The following is a 10,794-nucleotide window of genomic DNA, read 5'->3' as shown; positions in this document are numbered from 1 at the left end:
AATATATAAAATATTATCATAATTAATAAGTAAAAAAAATAAATGTAAACATGAAAAAGTCTTGCAGACATTATTTTATAAGAGCTTTCTTCAGGCTGATCACTCTGTTGTTTGCATTTCCACACTTCAGCCAGCTGTTGCTCTTCAGTACACGAGTGACTCTCTTTTTAGCAGCGTTGAATTCATACTGACGGTGACCATCAAAGAAATACAGAAGTCCTAAAAAGGAAAAAAAATAATGTTTATTTGTATTTTGTAAAATAATTTCTGAAAATGAATTAATTTTGTATTGGCTGCTTGGAGTTAATCAGTTTATCATTTTGTGTCAGTCCAGGCTTGGAGTTTACACAGGGCTGAGAACTCTCTCTCAGACGCATGTAATTGCACTGAACTAACCAACATGTGCTAGTGTTAATACACGGAAGAAAGTGGATGAGTAATATGCCCCTATACACAATATGCCCCATGCCCATACTCATGGCAAAAGGTAGGGGGTGGGGGTTGTAGTTCTAACACACTTTCTGTCCTAGGGTGAGAAAGCTGCTTGATCATAGATACACTTGAACAGTGAGTTGTCAGTACAGGAGATGTATTACTGGCAAGATCACCAGGTGACAATAAAGCCTGATATAAGAAAACAAATGCAGCCACCACATCTAAGGCAGCCACCACATCTAAGGACTGGTAATTTACAATATATTATATATTTTTTCTTGCGTTTGGGTATACTTTAAATGGAACCTGCTGCTTTCCCCTGAATGGCTAAAGCATGGGTTCACTTTAAGGTACCCTACTCAAGACCCTTGTTTTTTCTTAGGGAAACTTAATTACACTCAATGGCATCTTATGATTTCTTCCTGAGTGACTGCTTTTTACTATGAGCTACTTTAACACACCGACAAGTAAACATCCCTAAAACATTACTATCTTTGATCATTTTGTCTTCCTGATGAATGGTTTCGGAAGATACATTTTTTTTTTGTTGCTCTGACGGGGTCCCTAATTTCAATACATAGTTCCACCTAATTTACTCACCATTCTTTTGGAAAGCAGCATGAACTTTGCTTCCAACACCAGGTAAGCCATCAATTATTTTCTTAGGAGTTACAGAATCCATTGCTTGCTTTTTTTCATCAAAACTGCAAAAGATAAGAACCAGCCAGGTTAAAAAAAAAACATTTTCCAAGAATTTTATGAATCTGAGACTTAATAATGAAAACTATAATATTGTTAATAAAATTATTTAAACTCCTAAATTAGGTCCACAATGAGGACTAAATACGGTAAATAAAACAATTATAATGAATAAACAAATACAGTAAACTTCCTGTTATTTGGTATTCAACTAACCAGAAGAAAAAAAAATCCCCTGTGTACTCACTGTTCTGCTGATCTGCGGCATGTATTATTCTGGAAACAATCATGTGCCTATTTGTCTTATTTGCTTTTGGTTACTGCATTTCAATATTAATATGAAGTCAATACAGAGTTTATGGTATAGTATGGCATATGGCGTTACATAGTTATATACTATTTGGGGTTGAATAAAGACATACGTCCATCAAGTCCAACCCATATAGGTCCACGCATCATCTCATTCTTAGGGATACTGGTATCCCTGGATATTACGGTCCCTCAAGAAATTGTCCAAACGTTTCTTGAACAAATCTACACTCTTGGCTGAAATCACTGCCGATGGCAGTGAGTTCCAGACCTTAACCGCTCTTACTGTAAAGAACCCTCTTCGCCCATTGTGCTGGAATTTTTTCTCCACCAACTTTAGGTGTTGGCCTCTAGTTGTTGTAATGGAGTTAACCTCAAACAGTTTATTGCCAATGTTGCTGTCACCATTGAACATCTTGTACATGAAAATTATATCCCCCCTTAATCTCCTTAATTCCAGCGTAAACATGTTTAAGGTCAGAAGCCTTGTCTCATACCTCTGGTCCTCCATTCCCCTAATTAGTTTTGTTGCCCTCCGCTGGACTCTCTCCAGTTCAAGGACATCCCTTCTCAGTACCGGCGACCAAAACTGGACCGCGTACTCCAGATGTGGCCAAGATGTGGCCAAACCAACCATTTATATAGAGGCACAATTATAGACTTGTCCCTGCAATACATCCCCTTCTTAACACAGGACAAGACCCTGCTAGCTTTGTTTACCTCACATGTTACATATCGCCGCGAACGTCGCAGTGAGAGCAATCATTTTAGGGCCATCAATCACTGATAACACTAAACTGATGAGCGGTAACAGCTTTTAAAGCGTCGCCTATGACCAATTTTGGGTATTATCGTTTTTTGAGGTTTTGCGCGCGCACGCAATTTTAAGGCTTGACATGTTTGGTGTCTTTTTACCCGACGTGAACCTGTCTTTTATATTTTACCAAAAAATTGGGTAATAATAAATGAGATTTGTAGTTTCACCAAAGCTGTAGTGCTAGGGTTGCCTACCCCTGCTATATACTTATACAGGGTCACTTTAAATAGAATTCTGTACCCTTGAAGATCATCAAAGATCACAACAAAGACTCTAGAGCTGGGTTTGCCCCATTAAGCATAATCATTTTCAGGTGATTATGAAGTATGTTCTTTTGCACACTTTTTAGGCATTTTTAAGGCTTGAGCTATTTACTAGGTGAAGGAGATAGTTGTAAAGTGCAAAATCACACACAAAATGCATGTTTTGCATGTGCTCCCTTTAAAGTGCACACTTCTGCCCCTAGAAACTAGTACTTTTTCAGGCTACAAGTGACACACAATTCTGAGTCGTGAATGGGCACCACGCACATTGTTGCACTTCAGGAAATACATAACAAAACACTCAGGTGCGAATGGGGGCTTTCAGTCAGTTTCCAACAACTAAGAAACACCCCCTAGTTGTTTACATTAGAGGACTGTCAGGCTGCAAACATCTGCTCTGTATAGAAAAACAAAGCGCCTGTGTTGTGAACTTTAATTTCTTCAAAATGCTTATAGATACAGAGGTAATTGGGGACTTGTTTTAAAGTACTTAGGGTTAGGGTTCTTTTGAATATGTAAATACTTTAGATGTACATGATCTGGGCCAGGTTAACTTTAAATACTATAGCATTTAATTTGATTCGTATCAAGCAATGCCAATAAAATGCTCTTACCTCCAGAATTTGTCACCTACGAAGAAGTAGGTCTTTCCTGTGTTTTCATCATGGACTGCAGCATCAACTCTTCTAACAGTGCGGGGAAAGCCCAAGTCATAAATGCTTTTGGGTGAATCCTTTGTGACTTCATAACCATTGATAACCCAGTATTTAGCACCTAAATAATAAAATAATACCGAATTGATTAAAACATAACTCATTTATGATTAACAACTGCTTTCTAAAATGCACTAATCTGGGGCACAAGAAGAAGGTATGTAGAAACAACTCAGATGAGTTGTACCATTTCTGTGAAATTCCAGACAAATAAGATGTACACACCTTTGAAGACGAGAACCTGATCCTTGTCTTGATATTCGTAAGCAGCCTGAATGTGATTTGGAAGGGCATCCCAGAAGGTTTTGATTAAATGATGCTCAGCTTGTGACTCCTGAGAAATCTGACGCCAGAAGGTTCTGGGAAATACAAAATGATTAAATTATTTTCATTGTAATTATTTAGAGACTATTGCATGAACATAATCTTGCTACATCTTTCTTAATTCCTCTCTATTCTTTTTAGAAATATTGTTTCCTAAGGCCATCAGTAGGCAAAATGCCATTGCTTCTTCTTTTCAAACTCAATAAACTCATAACGTTTTTTAACGCTTACTTGTTGGTGAAGAATAAGATCTCTCCCCGCAAAGTTGTCACAGCATCAAAAGTGATTGGCTGGCAGGAAGAGGGAGTGCTTGGCTGTTCTGGAACCATTGGAACTTCTGGGACTTCTCTGGCTCCTGCAAATGAAGTAACAATACTACATGTTATGATACAGCAACCTTCTCTATGAAATATGAATTATCTGAGTCACCCATTTACTTCCTAATAGAATCTGCTATTGATTTTCCTCTACTTACCATAGAGTGACTGGATTCCTCTAACATCATCGTCAGGCAGATGGAATTCACTGGGTTCAATGAAGTGGTAAGTTGGGTACATAAGGGCGCTGGGGTCGCTAGAGTGAAAGAGACCCAGGGAATGGCCGAATTCATGAGCAGCCACAAGGAATAAGTTGTAACCTTGAAAGAAACGAAAAATAAGAAAATTAGAATGGGCAATGCATGTACTTTATCTGTAACATACCTAAGCAGTGGGCACCATCCTGGAATGTTAGTGTACTCTTACTGAAGCAAATAATGTACTCAATAAATAGCTATAACCTTGCAGTGATTGTACATATTTTGTATATTGCTGAACAGATATTTCATATACATGCTTTGCATTCTTTTTTCTAGTGTTTCATGTTTCCTAAATTGGAACTGAAGAAGTGAAGATTTACTATGTTATAAAGAACATTTAGGGGTCTATTCACTAAGCTGCCGAGGGCAGTCGAGTGAAAGACCGATCTGAAGTGAAGTGAGCCGAACATTGTTCGGCTATTCACTTCAGGCTGGTACGGCTGATTTCAGCCGTACATCGGCTGAAATCAGCCGTACATCGGCTTGCTTCGAGTGGCTTCGGGTCGGCCGAACATGCTCAGCATGCTCAGCCGACCCGAAGTGCAGGAGTTCGACTCAGCCGATCCAACATCTGGATCGGCTGAGCCGAACCTTCGGTAGGCTTCTCACTGCTGTTCGGGCTATTCTTAAAGATGCCGAACAGCAGTGAGTGAATAGCCGGATGCGGCTGAGCGGCATTCGGCTCGGCTGTTCTGCTCGGTCCCTCACAGGGACCGAGCAGAACAGAAAAAAAAGCTAAACAAAAAGTGTATTTTAAATAACTTTTAAACACAGAATATATAATGGGTGAGAAGGAATAATTAAGAACTGTTACTAATGCACAGAAATAATAGCCAATTTTAGATTTCACTGTCATGTGTTTGTGGAAAAAAAATATAACTCACCTCTGGATCCGCTAGTCCATGTTTCATCCTCATCAAAGTGAGCATCTCCTCCAATTCCATTATTGGGGGCAAAAGCATGTGCCAGAGTCCCATGTGGGCCATCAAATGGGTAGAAGTCATTGTGCACTGTAAGAAAATAATAGAAAAATGTATCTCTCTATATATAAAGGTTTACAATCTGATATGTTATGACACTGACTTATGAATATACCTTGTGCTGCAAATGAGATCTCAATATCGGCGACACTGTTGTAAATTCGGGTAAAGGTCAGGGGGGTCACATCACTCCAAACCTGGAAGGCTCTCTGAATAGCTGCATCCACTTCAGCAGCGGCCATGTCTGGTGTGTAGTTCACTATCCTAAATAAAAAAAATCAAATGCTTCTATTATTTCCAATTCCTTTTTGAAGGGGTATTAACATAGAACCACCCATTTATATATTGAATGTGTTAGTTACTATCAGAATCGTATGTATATCTTTAGAGCATCCAGGAAGATCAGTCAATTGTTTTGTATCATCTGTATCATGTATCATTCTTATACATTTGCCATCCAAACCACATTGGTGTTCCCAATGGAAGATTACCCTCTATTCCTGTTGAGATGACAATTCTAAAATATTTATTTTCCATCACTTCCATTACTGGAGACAATAATTATCAAGAAAAATCAATGTGATAGCAATGAAAACATGACGGGTACCCTATCCCTCTACTCCAAAATTAAAAAAAGTTTTGGTGAGATACAATTATTAATTACATTTTGCTTAGTTATTATTCATAGCCAAAAAGTACCACCTCCAGGACCTTGAGCCATTATGCCCGTTAATAGAAGAACTTGTATTATTATTTTCACCAGTCACAATTTACCTCTCTACTATACCATGGCATTAGCCTCCTAAATCCTACATGTATTTTAATGTGTAGAAAGCCGACAAAAGAGAAACATTTGTACCTGTATGTCAGTTCACTCTTCCTCCATCCGGAGTTTCCTGGGAATATGCTGTATTCACCCACATCGACAAACCCACACCTGGGCTGGTGCATCATTTCCATAGTGTCCGAGTCAAGTCTTCCTGTCACCTCCAAACCAAAGAAATCCTGCATCTGGCGAATCTTCTCTGAAATCTGACTTCCAGATTTCTTCCTGCCCTGGCGCACCCCATCAGTCTTCAGGTTGTAGTAGTTTTTCAAGTACTCCTGAAGAGATTTAAAAAAAAATGAAATATCTGTTAATTTGATACTGAATCTCTTGTTATCAAGATGTTCTGGAGGGGATAAAACAGAAAAATATATATTCAGATGATTAATGGTGTTGCAAATTCCTAAAAGTTATATGTTCACGTGGTGTAACCCACCCAAATATTAACAGGGTTACTGGAAACATCAGAGATCTAAGAACATAAGTAAAAATATTTAAAGCATCGCTTTAAATCAGGGGTCCTCAAACTACGGCCCGCAGGCCACATCTGCCCCCCCAGGGCCCTTGGGCCAGCCCGTTTGGGTGTTAAGACCCGGGAGCTGCAGGCCCCTATCTTTACTACCTCCCGGTCGTACCTCCCGGCCGGCCGGGAGCTCCTTAGATAAGCCACACCACTTGTGCGCGCCGCAAGCGGGAAATCCAGTCCATTTAAAAACAGGCAGCGATGCCTGTTAACGTACAAGCGATCTGCCAGCTATAGAGCCGGAGGATTGCTTGTATGGGCGGTCGGCCCGTGTCCCCCCCCCTCCCATTGTCACGCATTGTCAAGACCTCCCTCCGGTCCCCTCTCCGCTGTCAGAATGCGAAAGTGGTGTATTTTACATTACTTCCGCATTCTTGTGTCACTCTCCAGCTCCAGACGCTGGAGAGAAGCTGATGAAGCAGATCTCTGCTTCATCAGCTTCTTCGGGGGTCCTAGGTGACATTAGGGGTCTTGGAGACCCCTGATGTCTCCATAAAGAGGACCTGTCACATCTTTTGCTATCACATAGTGGGGTTTCTTAGCCCCCTATGTAATAGCAATACAGTTAAGTGGGAAAAAAATAGGAAACAAAATTAAAGATTATGTTTTTTTTTAAAGTTACACATAAAAAAGAATAAAAAAACGAAACAATTTTAAAAATTCCCCACCCATACATACACGCATGCAAACATGCGTCGGGTGCGCATACCTGTGAAAATGACGATTGCGCCCATTACGACGCACATGTTATATATCGACGCGAACGTCGCAGTGTGAGCAATAATTCTAGGGCCATCAACCACTGATAACACTAAACTGATGAACTATAAAAGTTTTTAAAGCGTCGCCTATGGTCAATTTTGGGTGTGGTGTTTTTTTGCGAGTGCGCGCAATTTTTAAGCTTGACATGTTTGGTGTCTATTTACCCGACGTGACCCCGTCTTTTATGTTTTACCAAAAAATTGGGTGATAATGTTTCCTAACACAATGTAAAAAAAAATAAACAATTTTGAAAATTTGCTGTAATTTTACGAAATATAGTAAAAAAAATAAAAACCGCAGTGGTGATTAAACACCACCAAAAGAAAGCTCTATCTGTCCCCAAAAAAATGGTATCAGTTAAAATAGGCCCAGCCACCCTAAACAACATATAGCAATCAATCATCCGCCCGCCCGCGGGGTCCAGGGAGAGATCGTCATTCCGCTGGCCCCGTCTGTATGTCAGTGAAGACACACAGGCTGTTCCCGGAAGCTTGGCAGCTTCTGTGTTCGGCCTGCGCGGCTGCCACCCTTTCATCTAAGGGCGCATGCCGAGGAAAACCAAATGCCTTGGTTCCTTTAGCAGCGTAACGCCAGTGCGGCTGCGCCCCTCCAACTTTGGGTGCACGCCAGCGCAGGCTCTTGTAGGGCGGCCAATAAGAAGATAACTGGGATATGAAGGGATGCCATCTCCCTGCCTCTCCCAAAGCTGCACGCCGCTGTAGAGAGGTAAGACAGGGCAGTCTACATGCCCAATTATTGTAATAAAAAACAAATACTTGAGCTGTAGAAAATAATAACAAATCATGCTAGCACATGTTCCAGGCTAAGAGAAATGAATTGTAAAAAATGTTTTGTTTATTAAAGAAGTTGTTAAAAATATTTATATATATAGCCTCTAAGTAAGGGCTTATTCACACCAGAGCAGCAGCTGCTGGAACGCACAGCAATTGCTCACTAACGTTCTCCCTTTGTTCTGGGACGGGAGGGGGCGTAATGGTGCGGCACCACAGCCACGCCCCCCCTGTTTTTCAAACTATGATCCGGCCCCCAGCAATGTCTGAGGGACAGTGACCTGGCCCCATGTTTAAAAAGTTTGAGGACCCCTGCTTTAAATCAAGTATAAAATTATTTCTTCTAAAACTGGGATAGCGATGTTAATTATTTTTATTTCTGCCAGTGTCCCATTTGGGGAGAATAATCTGCCAAGGCTTATAACCCTTCCTGATTCTACAACTTAAAAAAAAGAGTTTTGGCTGGAGGTCTGCTCGATTGAATTAGGTAAATAATATATCAAATCAATTACAGCGTTAAAGATGAATCCATTATTGTGCATAATAGTGGAGATATGTCTTAATTCAATTCAGTGTATATCCTTGTTTTTAATCACTATAGTTTATTTTATTATTATAATGATCTTGATTAAATACGTTAAGTCTCTGGTGGCTCTCTGTGCCTCTCTGAGTAACTTAAGAAATAAAAAAAGTTTTCAACCAGATAGACTTTTACTAAGGGAAGGGTACAGTAAGCTGCAACCACCATACATTAATACATCACACATAATTAATACATTACTACTTAGAGAAAGGCACATACTGCATTAAAAATAGTTATTAAAAATTATATATATATATATATGTATATACACACACATACACTTTCCCTTGAATATACTCACTTCAGCAAACTTGGCATTCTCTTCGCTGTCCTGTGGAGTTTCAGCTGGAAAAGCGGAGCAGTATGCTACTGAAAGTAGCAGAACGAGAAACAAGTTCTTCATTTCTGGAAGTCTTTTGATTGATAAGTGTTCTCAAGTGTTTCTGCTTTCCTATAATTTTCTGAGTTCCAGGCATGTCCTTATATATCGTACCTGGATGCCTGAGCCAGTCTGCAGAAAGTGACTCACCATTTACAACTTCCGCCAATCACAGCAAGAAAAAAAATAAAACTCTTTCTCTGACAAGTTATGACAAAGTGTAAACTAAGTACATCCCACGCTTGCTCAACATTTTCTCTTGATAGATGATTAATGCTCAGGATGAGGTTTTGGTGTGAAGCAAATGGACATTGAGGTACCACAACACATTGAATAATAAACATGGCTTTATGGTTGAGACATTGATTCATTTATTTTCACATATTTTATAAAAATTTGTAAAGAATAAATAACAGAAATACAAAGTAATTAAATTAAATAGATGACTAAATATAAAAGAAGATGGTAATATCCCTCAGGAAAATAATAATAATTATAATAACCAAAGTAATACTAATAATAACAACATTATTATTTTTTATTATTATTTAAGATAATAATAATAATAATAATAACATTACTAATAATAACAATAATAGTACTACTACTACTACAAATTATGTTTATATTATGTTAATAATAATGTAAATACTACTTTTAATAAGTGTTGTTGTTGTTGTTGTTATTATTATTATAAACTTTTGTTCAGTTTTTTTTTTTACTTTTTAAAAGGATAGCATGATGTTTTGCAGCCAAAGACTGCCCCGTTATACCCCCTGCCCCCTTCTCCTACTAATACTGCCCATTAAGAGACTTCTTTGTTAAAAATCATTGTGTTTTATATCCCCAATTTTTCAATACTAGAACAGGCACCCTTTTGCTAGTATTAATAATAATTAGTAGTATTAATTATATTATTCATTAGGGATGTTCAGATACAAAGTACCGTACTTGGCACAACTACAGATACTTTTCCAGCTCCATGACTAAACTAGAGAAAAATTCAACAGTTAGGAGGCCGCTGTCATTTGTAAGGAGCATACGGAGCTCCTGGGATTTGTACATCTCTGTTTTTATGTATAACTTAGTTTTTATAAATATATATAAGTGAACCGATACCGATACCATTTTTTTCAAGTACAAGTACTGATACTTGCCCAAGTACTCACAGATACAGGTACTGATACATTTTTGTTTATTGTCATGTGACAGTTTTTCTAAAACAATATCGACAAATGGTGGAGCACCAGAGCCAGGTCCCAGCTGCAACCGCTGCAACACTGGTACTTCTCATGAAAATACCAAGCACAGGCACTGGTATCTGAACATTCCTATTATTCATCTAATTCTTTCACAAACAAATATTTCTAAATGTAAAGAAAAAACTATTTGTTCTACCCGTTCTCAAATCCACCCCCGGCTACAGTGCAAAATATGCTATTTTTTTTAACCCCTTCGTGACGGGAGACGTACAGTGTACGTCTTGTCACTTTGTGCCTATATGACTGGCCACGTACACTGTACGTGACGAGTTATATCAGGCTTTGTAATGCCGGTATTTGCTGATTCTCAGCATTTAACAGTCATTCATTAATGTCTCAGTATTGAGGCATTAATTAATGAAATAATTAAGCTTTTTGTAAAAGCTTCTTCCTTTCAGTAATGAAAGAATGAAGCCGTTACATGCAAATAGAGGATCGCAATTTGCGATCCCGTATTTGACAGCTCAAAATAGCAGAGAGGCAGCAGTGACTCACCTCACCTCTCTGCTATTTGTTTTGACAGCTCGAGAGCCCGATGTTTAGATACATTT

The 10,794-nt window shown here is 38.8% G+C and overlaps 1 protein-coding gene across 3 annotated transcripts in view; it reads right to left on the bottom strand.

Moving 5' to 3' along the window:
* Positions 1-69: 69 nt before the first annotated feature.
* The window catches only part of LOC108786934 (matrix metalloproteinase-18-like), a 43,231-nt gene continuing 32,506 nt past the window's right edge, over positions 70-10,794 (bottom strand). Inside the window, exons 1-10 of one of the 3 annotated variants that reach the window (XM_018556357.1) lie at positions 8,904-9,041; positions 5,977-6,221; positions 5,233-5,381; positions 5,022-5,147; positions 4,036-4,197; positions 3,792-3,915; positions 3,462-3,595; positions 3,138-3,297; positions 1,036-1,139; positions 70-219 (exon numbers count right to left, since the gene is read on the bottom strand). In XM_018556357.1, coding sequence (XP_018411859.1) covers positions 71-219; positions 1,036-1,139; positions 3,138-3,297; positions 3,462-3,595; positions 3,792-3,915; positions 4,036-4,197; positions 5,022-5,147; positions 5,233-5,381; positions 5,977-6,221; positions 8,904-9,005 — 1,455 coding nt within the window. In that variant the 5' untranslated portion in view covers positions 9,006-9,041 and the 3' untranslated portion in view covers position 70. Of the gene's footprint in view, positions 220-1,035; positions 1,140-3,137; positions 3,298-3,461; positions 3,596-3,791; positions 3,916-4,035; positions 4,198-5,021; positions 5,148-5,232; positions 5,382-5,976; positions 6,222-8,903; positions 9,042-10,794 lie in introns of those variants that run through there. The other 2 variants (XM_018556358.1, XM_018556359.1) reach the window with 2 other exon arrangements.

Source organism: Nanorana parkeri, unplaced genomic scaffold, assembly GCF_000935625.1.
Source record: "Nanorana parkeri isolate BGI_ZX_2015 unplaced genomic scaffold, ASM93562v1 scaffold235, whole genome shotgun sequence".
Lineage (NCBI taxonomy): Eukaryota > Metazoa > Chordata > Amphibia > Anura > Dicroglossidae > Nanorana > Nanorana parkeri.
The sequence above is the reverse complement of the archived record's forward strand: the minus strand, read 5'-3'. Positions and strand labels throughout refer to the sequence as shown.